At 33.0% G+C, this 12,365-nt stretch overlaps 2 protein-coding genes across 6 annotated transcripts; both read right to left on the bottom strand.

Moving 5' to 3' along the window:
- LOC144557242 (S-adenosyl-L-methionine-dependent methyltransferases superfamily protein) lies at window positions 1-2,830 on the bottom strand. The gene is made up of 8 exons (XM_078305788.1): window positions 2,698-2,830; window positions 2,327-2,552; window positions 2,085-2,219; window positions 1,785-1,995; window positions 1,332-1,518; window positions 859-1,043; window positions 337-474; window positions 1-241 (listed from the first exon to the last, which is right to left on the bottom strand). The coding sequence occupies exons 1-8, from the start codon at window positions 2,795-2,797 to the stop codon at window positions 113-115; spliced, it is 1,311 nt and encodes a 436-aa protein (XP_078161914.1). The 5' UTR covers window positions 2,798-2,830; the 3' UTR covers window positions 1-112.
- A 944-nt stretch (window positions 2,831-3,774) lies between these two features.
- LOC144557474 (Haloacid dehalogenase-like hydrolase (HAD) superfamily protein) lies at window positions 3,775-5,505 on the bottom strand. Of its 5 annotated transcripts, XM_078306044.1 has the most exons (4): window positions 5,361-5,505; window positions 5,142-5,266; window positions 4,545-5,023; window positions 3,775-4,253 (listed from the first exon to the last, which is right to left on the bottom strand). In XM_078306044.1, the coding sequence occupies exons 3-4, from the start codon at window positions 5,007-5,009 to the stop codon at window positions 3,924-3,926; spliced, it is 795 nt and encodes a 264-aa protein (XP_078162170.1). In that variant the 5' UTR covers window positions 5,010-5,023; window positions 5,142-5,266; window positions 5,361-5,505; the 3' UTR covers window positions 3,775-3,923. The 5 variants fall into 5 exon arrangements, with proteins under 5 accessions (XP_078162170.1, XP_078162171.1, XP_078162173.1 ...); XM_078306045.1 differs by lacking the exon at window positions 5,142-5,266 and having other exon boundaries at window positions 4,545-5,020; window positions 5,361-5,498; XM_078306047.1 differs by lacking the exon at window positions 5,142-5,266 and having other exon boundaries at window positions 5,361-5,487.
- Between the last annotated feature and the right edge of the window lie 6,860 nt (window positions 5,506-12,365).

Raw genomic sequence — 12,365 nt, 5'->3', positions numbered from 1 at the left:
TTGACTTAAATCACTCAAATAAATATTGTAACTAATTTCACAAATTCTAATAAAACATCAGTTGCAGATATTAATTTCCAAGCATTAGAAAAGTGAAAAATTAAAGAGTTGTTTAGGAAAGGCTGAGCAAGACATTGGTAAGATATTCCCCTTCTGGGTATGATGGGTTTATGGGGTGATCACAACCCGCCCCGCCTTGCCGTAAAACACCAATTCTTCTACCTGACATTGATGCAGCACCCTGCATTTATTTTGCATGTATTTCATTTATTCATTTGTAAAGAACAAGTAGAAAGAACAGCATGCAGTATAGTATGCAGAAACAAGTGAAAAAACCTGAAGTGTAGGAATAAAAAGGCGGCTTTGAGTCATAGCACTAGAACAAGAACATGTCATGAGGAGTCCCCCTCTCTTTGTCACTTGCATTGCCAATGAGTTTAGGTTTCTGTACATGCCACGTGCACTTTGGAGCACCTACAATAAATATACATATATATTAACTATCATAATCATAGTCACAAGATTTACAAATTATATCCGAATAATTCGTTTTTAGTGATGCCAAACCGAACGCCGAATTATTCGGTTGACCGAACTTTGACTGAATTAAACCCAAATAATTCACGAATTTTATGAACTTTTTCCGAATTATTCGCAAATTTTTCCTAAAACATTTTTTTTTGCTCTCTTGCAGGACAGATCTCTGGTACGGATAAGTTTGAATCATTGCCGAATTATACCCGAATTATTCCCGAATCACGAATTTTTTACCTTGCCAAACCGAACCCGAATAATTCATTTGTCACTATGATCATTAATAACATGTGTGTGTGTGTGTGTGAAAGAGAGAGAGATGACCTTTTTCCTAGGTGCAAATTTTGGAGGGTCTAGAATTACCAGGTCCCATTCTTCATTTCGTAATAAAGCTTGTTTCATAAACTCATTTACATCTTCTTTTACAAATGATATTCTTTCATGATCCAAATTATTGAGAATGATATTCTCATTCGCCAACTCTATGGCAGCCATTGAAGAATCAACTCCTAAAATTAAATTGTCACACAAAATATTATCCTTTTCATTCCTTTTCAAACTATCTTTTCCAGAAATGTCTTTCTTTCAGTTGAAGCAAGCCCAAATTAAGTAAAAAAGTATCAAAACCAACTTGGATATTATTCTTCCTCTTTTCTTAATTAAAAATGTCAGCTCTTGGATTTCATAAAGGGGCATCTCAAATACACATATTGTATGGTGCCTTTTGAAAATACTAATTAAATAATGGATTTCTTTAGAAAAAAGACCTATATCTGATAAAGATAATTCAGGCTTACCAGTGACATGGTGAGCGCCACCAAGTAATGCACCAAGGGAAAATCCACCAGTGTAACAACATAAATCAAGTACGTTTTTATCCTTTGAAAGAGATGAAATGAGGCGCCTGTTTTCCCTTTGGTCAGCATAAAATCCTGTTTTCTGACCTTCCGGTGAAACTTGATAATGTACTCCATTCTCCACAACCTTATTTTTAAGAAGAAATAGGCAAAACTTTTAGTTATGTTCCCTCTGAAAAATCCTCAAAATATATAGTAATAGTATCCATCCATGCCTCATGCAAATCTGAAACATTTCATATGATATGTGCCAATTACTACAACAAACATTACCAGAAAACATGTAGTAATATAAACACACTCCGTTCTCACAGATGTTTTGTTAGGATTAAAGATCAAAACTAAACAAACATGTAATAATATAATAAATAATGACAAAAGTAGTTTTTGAACCTTGAATTTTTGAGCGACGGGAGAGTGGTTCTGTTCAACTTGGAGGCCTTCTTCTTTTAAGATATCAACTGACGCTCTCCACCAAGTATGTCTAATACCAGAAACTTGACTTACAAGAGACTCGATTTGTTGTCTGTACTTCTCAACCCAAGCAGCTGATGATGCAATTACTGCCACTTCTCCAAATACATCCACTATGAGGCCTGACAATCTGTGCTTCAGATATAACATCATATAGATCATAGATTTGAAAACAATTCTTCAGAGAATATCATATATAATATCATATAGGTTACGTACCGGTCACCTTCACTGTTAATTAGGCGGTAAACATTTGTATCAGCTGATGGAAGGCCCAGGCTTGTACGTAAATCTATAGCAGCTGAAAACCTTTTCTGGAGCAGATTTTCCATATTTAATATGCATGATGGATCTCTGAAAAATATTAAAAAGCTATTCACTGCACAAGTTGAACCATTGTACTGAGACTGGTATGCTGCTTAAGTAAGATAGAGAGAAATATAGATAATTTAGGCACCCACCTTGTTGCGTCTTGTTCAAGTTGCATAAGCCTAACACAATACATTGAAACAGAGTTGTAGAGACCCCAACCAATCGGGTTTTCTGAACCGTCAGATACTAAAACCATGTCGCCAGTTTTAGGAGCTGGCCGACCCTTTATTCGATCGACAGCACCACTGTAGACCATGGGGTTTCCACCCATGAAAATTTTGGCTTTTCCTTTCTTCAATACCACTCTTGCCAAACCTAATTAAGGTGCAAAATGGATTGGATTGGATTAGTATTTTTGTCGAACAGTTGGTGGGCATCATTATTTTTTTTATTTTTGAGAGAGCTCCTCTCCTCTCCTCTCCTCTCTACCATGAAATGAAAAGTGTGTTCAATACAATACCTCTATGATTGGAGGCGACATCTTCTAAGGTGGAGGTGGTAGGAGAGATAGAAGAGAGAGATCTGGAGATGCAAGCAGAGAGCTGTGTTCTAATTAGCATTACTACTACTGAATTTGAATGGGATAGGAATAGGATACATCTATCATTCAAATTCAATCCTTCATGAGTCCAAATAAATGCCTGCGGTTCTTACAAAACTGGAGATGTCCGGTTCTTTACACAATTTTGCAAAAATTACACAACAGATTATTATTTCAATTTTTGGTTTGTCCTGTTAAGTTATCACAGAATATGAGATTAATCATATTATATTATATAATATATATTGTTTTATTGTCTGATTTTGCTGCTCTCTTTTCATTTTAATCTGATCATATGATTTTGTATTCTCATATTTCTCTTCATATTTAAACACATATTTTTACGGATAAATTTTTTTAGGAATATCCTTTGTTTTATTGTATATGTCTTTACTTTTTTAGCGTTTCGAAAGTATTCTTATTTATATCCAAAATTTAATGCTATACATTATTTTATTTTATAGTACCTTTCACATTTAAAAGATATATAAATATTTTTCTTCAGATAAATTATCACAGATTATTACTTGTCCTTTTGTTCTTTGATCAAATTTGTGTAAAACTAAAAAAAGGCCTCCTTAATACATACATAATCCAATAAAATCATCAATCTATGCATCTTAAAAAATTGTAGCCAAATCTGAAAATTCATTAAAAAAATGAGTATAGATAATTGCTCATATTCTTCTTCTAATAAGATGGATAATAATGAAGAAACTGCATGCATCAGAATACGGCAATCATAATCAAGAGAGGTCCTTTTATGCACTAATTACTTCAGCTTTGTTACAAGACTACCAGCAACAACCAACCTCTCTGCTAGGTTGTAATTGCATAATTTTGAACTGGAGTGGTACTGGTACTGGTACTGGGACCAGACTACCAGGAATTACAACATGTCTGAGCAATTTGGTGGTACTGGTACCGGTACCGGTACTACTGGTACTACACAGTAGTGAAATTAATCCCAGCATGACTCCATTGGACACTAGAGGATGCGAAGAAACTTATCTTAATTAATTAAAAACTTGATTTACCAACAATTAATATTGAAAATTGGAATGCACCTTCCATTCCATCACATCACATCAGTCCTGAGTTCCTAAATAAATCCAACCATTCTGTTTCTTCTTATGCAATTACAACTAATTAATTGAACCATTCCTTGCAACCTTTACTGTTTCATGATCCATTCCCTTGGTGAGCCATTGTTGAACCGACACCAGGTCGGGGAAAACCGGTGCACCTGCCTCGCTCCATTTCTGCGCTTCTAATGTCTTGAATCTATCGAGAAGCACAGCATGCATCCCCAGTTCATGAGCTGGAATATAATCCTTCCGGAAACTGTCACCAATGTGCAGTGTCTCCTCAGGCCTCACATTTCCTGCCATCTCAAGGGCAATTTCGTAAATCTTCTTGTCTGGCTTTTCTACTCCAACTATGCCAGAGAACACGCCAAAATCCCACTCTGATCCCTGCGGTCATCATGTGGTGTTAAAATTAAGGGTAAAAATGTACAAGAAAGAATAAAAGAAAATGTTTACTACCTTGTTGAGGCCTAATTGTTGGTACCAAATTGTTGGTACCAGACTACCAGCAACAACCAACCTCTGCTAGGTGCTAGCTGTTTCAGTTCAAGAACAAAGGCAATCAAGGTCATATTTTCAAAGTTCAAAATAACATGTCTGAGCAATTTGGTGGTACTGGTACTGGTACTGATACTTCACAGTAGTGAAATTAAAGAAAATAGAGGTTTACAACCTAACCTTGTTGAGGCCTAATGAGGGGAGAATGACCTCCTTGTAACGGTACTCAGCATTGCTAACAATTCCGACAGTGACACCTCTCTGGCGCAACCACCGCATAAATGGCCGAGAATCGGGGAATATAGAGTATGGCGCAGCAGATCCGAAGGAAGAATAAATGCGCTTGAAGATATTCTCAAATGTCTCGTCGTCATACTGGTATCCTGCCCGGATGAAGGAATCTTTGACGCAGCTTCTCCACCAATTAACATTTGGAATCTTTGCATGAAAACCGAAACAAGGGTATCTTTTGGCCATGTCAGTGTAAGCAGTCTTGAAGCCTTCATGCATGCGTTTGTAATCAGGACAAGGTTGCCCAGCTGCCTTTGCAGCCATGCAATAATAATCCCCCAATTCTCCTTTATAAGCTATCAAGGTACCCGTTACATCAATGGTTATACACTTTAGCTTTGATAGTAGCGACATCTTCTCTTCTTCTTCTTTGAAAAGAGAAGAAAACCCAATTACCCAATTAATTAACATGCATCAGATTTCATTGCTACTCAATTTTTCAATAATAATAATAATAATAATACCAAAAAAAGATTCAATTTTTACCTTCTTCAGATTTCGATCGATTGATGGATTGATTGATTGATTGTTGGTTTTATTGATTCAAGTACAAGAAAGCACATTCATTCAATGGTTATACACTTTAGCTTTGATAGTAGCGACATCTTCTTCTAAAATTGAACCAAATTAGTTCTATTAACATACATCAGATTTCATTGCTACTACCAAAAAAAGATTAAAATTTTAAGACTGAAATATATATACCTTCTCAGATTTAATTGCTGAGAGATTGTTGAGCTGAGCGCCCTCTAGATTTCGATCGATTGATTTCGATTGATAGATTGATTGTTGGTTTTATTGATTCAAGTAGAAGAAAAGAAAGAATACAAGAGCAGATTGAAGCACATGGTTTTTGTAAGAAAGAAAAATACTGCGGGTAGGTCTCATTCCTGGTTTTTGGTCCTTAATTTCTTTTCTTTATCTCCATTTCAGACAAATTAAGGACCCATCCATTTCAGACAAATTAACGTCTCCGGTTTCAAATTCATGGACATATCCATTTCCTTTTTCTTTTCATATTAATTAATTAATTAATTAAACTACCACAACTTTCTCTTAAGCTTTAGAAGAGGTCCGCAGATCGATTTCTTTGTATGTAAACTGTGTTAATTCTTAAATAAAATAAAGAGTAAAGATGTTGTCCCCCTTGAATCTGTTCCCTATCTGTCTCCTTAACAACATTTTTTTTTTGTTCCCCCACGTGGTCAAAATCCACCCTCTTCAATCTTCTCTTAAAAAAAAAAAATTCAACACAATTCAAAACCCACTCTGTTCTTCTCCTCTATTGCTCGCCGATGGTTGTGATGGCGGTCGAGATCCGACGAGGGGAGCGTGGTGCACCGTCGAGATCCGGCGAGTAGAGCGTGGTGCACCGTCGAGATCCGGCGAGGAGAGCATGGTGCACCGTCGAGATTCGACGAGGAGAGCATGGTGCACGGTCGAGATCCGGCGAGGAGAGAGTGGTGCACCGTCGAGATTCGGCGAGAAGAGCGTGGTGCACCATTGGAGGGGGTCCATGCTAGCCCAGCGAAGGTTGTCACAGTGCAACATATGAATACTTCAGTTGTTAGATATGCATACTTCATGTTACATATGGATACTTCTTGGAAGAGGTGGGATGAGAGAGATGAATCTGACTTTGAATTTTGAATTGTATAAATTATTTCGAACATGCATGAATATTTTGTAATCGTCAGTATGAATAATTCTTTAGTTAGATATGCATACTAGTCTGTTGAGAATATTTCTTGGTCCCAATCTGGACATGCGTGAATATTATTAGTGTCAGATGTGAATATTGTTAGTGTCATGTGTGAATACTTCATTAGTTAGATATGAATAGTTATATATATGAATATTTTATTTGTTAGATATTGAGTACTTCATTAGTTAGATCTGAATACTTCATTTGTTAGATATGCATACTTCATGTTAGATATGAATACTTCTTGGAAGAGGTGGGTGAGAGAGATGAATTTGACAATGAATTTTGAATTGTATAAATTATTTCGAACATGTATGAATACTTCGTAATCGTCAGTATGAATACTTCTTGGAAGAGGTGGGGTGAGAGAGATGAATCTGACTTTGAATTTTGAATTATATAAATTATTTCAAACATATATGAATACTTCGTAATCGTCAGTATGAATACTTCATTTGTTTAGATATGAATACTTCTTTATTTAGATATGAATAATATATAGATTCGCTGTAGTGGTCCCCAATCTTGGCAAATGTCGTTTTCAGACGATTGCGGTCCCCAATCCAGGCTGTCACAAGACGTCAGCGGTCCCCCTGGTCGTTACTGGTCCCCTCCAGCTTGTGTTTACATATGACGAATGGTTCTGATAATAAGTATGAATACTATATGTTTTGACTATTAATAAAATAGCATTAATCTTGCTCTTTGGTGGTAGTTAACATGTTTTAACTATTTTTTTTGTCTTTTAGTGCGGGGGACAGATAGGAGACTGAAGTAGGGGGACTGTTAGTCGATCCCTAAAATAAAATATATTCTTAAGTGTATAAGATTGTATAGATTACACCTAATTAATTAACAGCCTTTTTATTTTCAAGTGTTAAATTTTTAGTTACTAAAAATTTAAAAGAAAATAATAGTAAAAGACACGTAAAATTAATGCATACATTTAAGAAGCTTTTATTTATTTATTATCAATTATCTAAATAAACAGAGGAGTAGTGTTCCAAAAGTCAAATTTGAGTCGTCAGATAGATAACTAATTTCATTAAATATTTGGTGTTGGAAAGCAAAACTGAAATAAAATAAAACAGAAGCGTTATGGTCAGCATGAATATGTAAAGTGATGATAGGTGATGTTTTTCACTAATTAAGTTAATTTGTAAAAACGATACGAAATTATATAAATTTCAATTTTAAAAAGGCCTGAATTACATGGTTGTTATGAAATAATTGTGGATGTTCAACTATTTTGTAACTCTCAATATTAATTATCTTATCCTCACTATTATTGTAATTAATTTCTTCACTAGCTACTATTGAAATTAATTAATTTTAGATGACTTTTCATTTATAATTTGTAGTTTATTTATGACTTTGTAATATCGTATTGTACACATGAGAAGTATATGAATAAAGATATTGTCATTTTTTATGTGTTCTCTTAATCTTGTTTATTATTCTCTGTCTTTATTTTATAAGACATTATTAGCACGAGAGTTCTACTAGTTGAAGATTTTAAGTAATTTTGATATCTTTTATTTTAATATCATTTAAATATATGATACTTGTTAGTAATTGCTAACTGAAATAAGTTATTAGTTTATGTACATTCATTTTAAGATGTTTAGTATGACTCATATAATTTTATATAAAGTGTAATTTTTTTTTATAATTTAATCTTCTGAAAGAAGATTTAAAGAAATATTTATGAAAAAGATATATATGATGTACGAAAATTAATATGAGAAGATTTTAAGAAACCTTCCTCAAGAAGATTTATATGATGTACAAAAATCAATGTTTTAAATAGCGTTTATCGCGTTATAGCGGCCGGGTTAAAAAAATTGCGCTATACCCAAATAGCGGCGCTATAGTGCGAAATAGCGCGCTATAGCGGCGCTATTTGGACATAGCGCCATAGCTTTTATGGAAGAAAAACGCTATAGCGGCGCTATAGCGCCGCTATAGCGCGCTATTTAGAACATTGACAAAAATTAATATGAAAATATTTTAAGAAATCTTTCTGAAAATGATATATATGATGCACAACTTTTATATGATATTCATATTTTTTTTTCATTAATTTAATCATTTCGAATTTTTTTTCAAAAGATACAAAGAAATTTTTTCTGAAGAAGATTTCAAAAGATATTAAGAATTTTTTTTTTTAAGAAGATTGTAAAAAAAAAAAATTATATGATGTGCAAAATTTATATGATGATCATATTTATTTTATTTTTAATAATTTAATCATCCTAACAACAATTCAAGAAATATAATTTGTTCAAGAAATTTAAAAAAAAAAATTTCTAAAAAAAATTAAAAAATATATTACGCGCACATTTTAAAGTACTTTAGTGTAGATGAATTAATGAGCTAACAACTACACGTGAATTATATAATAATATATTTACTTAACAAAAAATTATTATTCTTTGCCACGCTAATTGATTAATTATCTATAATATACACAAAATCATTTTTTTCTATTTGTAAATTATCATGCTTTTGTTATTTCTTGATGCGACAGTTGTAGTGCATTATTTTTTTTTCTTTTTATTATGCACCACAAATAAACACAAGCTTATTCTATTAATCGTGATAAATTAACTCACAAATTGAATTAGCTACTAAACGCAAGCATGGGAACAATTCTGAATGTGCTCATGTAATATTTTTTTTGTTTGTTAAATATATTTAGTCATTTTCAAATCACAAACACTACATACAAATCTATTTCATATCTAACATAAGATAAATATAACACAACTATTCATATTAGCTTCCTTAATTAATACCACACAATATTGCAACCATATCACCTCACACTATTGGAATCAAATCTGCTCTTTTTTGTAAGAAAATGAGCACCCTCCTATTGTTCCATCCTAACCGTTCAAAATCGATTACACGGTTTCAATTATTTATTTTTTCTTTTATATCAATATAATTTATTAAAATGAATTAGATGTAATTGAAACCGTGTGACCGATTTTGAACAGTTCAGATGGAATAATAGTAGGGTGTTCCTTTTTTCTTTTTTTTTTTAAGAAAATGAGCAGATTTGAATCCCACACTATTCAAGTTAACAAAAACCTATATATGGTAGGGTTGTGTTAGCACTTTCTGTGTTATTTTTTTAAAAGAAAAACTTGGTAGTCTACTAGTCATCTCAAGGGAGCATGTTTGACTGAATCTTCTATTGTTGCCTCATGAAAATGCTTGACCGAATTATTTTAATAGCAAGCACCTTACAAACTATAAATCATATAAAAAAGGGAAAATTTCTAGTATACCCATACAAATTTTTGAAATAGCCAATATCCTCATCAAAACATCATAATAGCCAATATCTCCATACAAATTTCAAATTCTTTCTTCCATCCCCTTTTAATCATTTAATCTTTTGTTTAATTATTTTAAAATTTAAAATGACCATTATATCTCTCTGATTGTAAATGGACATATCCATTAATGTTTAAATAGGATGGAATTGAAGAAGAAAATGAAAGAAGCTTTGTCTTCGTGTCTAATATTTCCTCCCGTCTATCTAATATTTCCTTTGTCCGCTAAAAAAAATCTTAATTTAAGGATTTAGTTGAAATTGGTGAAAACCAAATGTATATACCGTAACTCCCATTTTCATTAATTGTCGGGTCTTCTTCAATTAAACTTTCCCTCTCATTCACTGTTTCTAATAGAAGTCTAAGAACATGTTAAAAATGAAATTTGGTTTGAAATTCAGTTTCTTCCTTTTTCATCTCTAAATTTCTCTTGTTAGCTTAATGTCCATGCACAGTAAGCCCCAAAACAAACTTTGAGCATGCCCAAACATTGCATCAGGTAGCAGGATAAGCTGAATCAAGCCATGTACCTGCTGGTACCAATAAACCCCAAAACCAACAGTTTTTACAAATCAAAAATAAAAATGTATTTAAAGGATAAATTAATCAAAACTGCTTTACATATTGATAAAGTACACTTTCATGGGTACACACAAACAAAAATTTCCATATTAGGATTTTTATGTAATATTTGGTGGCCTTTAAAAGTTCAGATGCTAAAAAATATATATTAAAAAAATAATAATAAAAAAACTGGTACAGCTGGTACATAACTGACCCTGAGAAACGCTTAAATTTGATATAGCTCCATATCACAAAATAGCTTGAAATTAATTAAGGATGTAGGTCATGACTTTCTGGAATTTTCAACACCAAAAACGTCTAATTTGGAGTTGTGAGCTGTTCTATAAAAAAAATAACAAAACAACATGTTTGTGAATGCCAGAACTGCCCTTGATAAGTTAAAATTTGAGAAAATAAGCTATTTAGAAACTTGTAAAAATTATGAAGCCACGCATGAACATTAGATACATGCTTGCCCATGATTCATACATGTTTTCCCATAATGAAATATAAAAAAATTAAATGAAAAAAAGGGTCAAACTCAGAACACAGAACCTTGTCCTTCACACTATAAGTAGACAAGGGGATGTACGTTAACCCCTCACCAAATCTAGAGACTTAGGCACCTGAAACAACACTCAGACATTATGCCTAAATCCTGACATGTTTTTGGCCCTATGATATTACAACATGGTACTAGACATGTATGTTATTATCTTTAACAAAATGTGAAAAAAAAATGATGCCATGACACTTTCAACATTCATGATCTAGTAAGTCCGAGGATCTGTTTTAAAAATTGATAATTCAAATTACATATTATATAAGGATCTTGATGGATTCAAACTATCACCATTCTGAATCTTCAGTTCAGGGACTTTGTCCAAATGTTTGAGCTAAAGATTCATTTCAAAAGACAGACTTATGTTTGTACAACTTATACACGACAAAAAAATACAAAAAATTACTGTCACAACTAAGTACTAATATGGGTTTTGAGAAAAAAAAAAAGGATTTAGTCCTTATTTGTATGTTGAACGGATGAGTACTGAGTACTGGTAAAACTAAGACTCTTTGAAACCCTAAGTTCTCTGAAACCCTCCTCTGCCTATCCTTTATTCAATCATGTGTTTTTCTTTTTCTTTTAGTACTTGGTAGTAAACTGAGTACGGGTACCAGTTCCTTACAAATGGTAGTTTGAATTTTACTGAGACTCAATATTGCTTTTCTTTTTTTTCTTCTTCTAGGGATGTTGTTGTGTCAGTACAATTTTAGATTTTAGTTTCTTACCTAGTATAATTGTATACATATCATTTCGCTAATGAATTGGGTTTTAATGTAATCTACCCTTGGTTACTAGATAATGTTTCATATTAAAATTAAGGAATCAACATGTTTTTGCAAGTTTGAGCCAGACATGATTGCCTCTGGGTACTACTACGGTGGCAGTGATAATGAGAGGAGTTGGATAAAATTCAATTCTTTTTATGCACATAATGAAATAACATTTCAAAAATTAAATTGTTTCATTTGATAACAAGAGAGCAACAGCTGAATTCTCAATTTCTATGCACAACAACATCATGAATTGATCCACCCAATCAAAGATCATAAAGAAAAAAGATATTTTTTATTTCTTTTAGGCATTCACACCACGACACAAAATAACTTTTTTATTTTTGTATTTCTCATTTTTGAGGGAAATCAGCAATAACAGCCTTGATTGCTGACAAACACATAACGAAATAACATATCAAAATTAAAATTTTTATGTGCACCGCACAAGTTCGTCTCAGGTAAAAATTGCAATTTTGAAGTGTTGATACATACTATCAATAGATTTTGGTACATGTGATCGTGAGGGGTCCAGAATAATGCCGGAGACATAGAGCTGTCGTAGGTAATGAAAGCACCAGCAAAATTTGGACTACCAATAAGAGAAAAGCATTTACTAAACCCGCCTTGGTTCCCTCATCGGCGATAGAGGCACACACACGATGGCAAATCTGGGGCGAAATTTCTTTTCTGCTTCAAATGATATGGATTGAAATATAATAGGTGTGAAGAATAGAAGAGAAAGGTACATGACACCTCCAT

This window comes from Carex rostrata, chromosome 7 (assembly GCF_964058835.1).
Source record: "Carex rostrata chromosome 7, lpCarRost1.2, whole genome shotgun sequence".
NCBI lineage: Eukaryota > Viridiplantae > Streptophyta > Magnoliopsida > Poales > Cyperaceae > Carex > Carex rostrata.
Note: the sequence above shows the minus strand (reverse complement) of the source record. Positions and strands in the feature narration are given on the sequence as shown.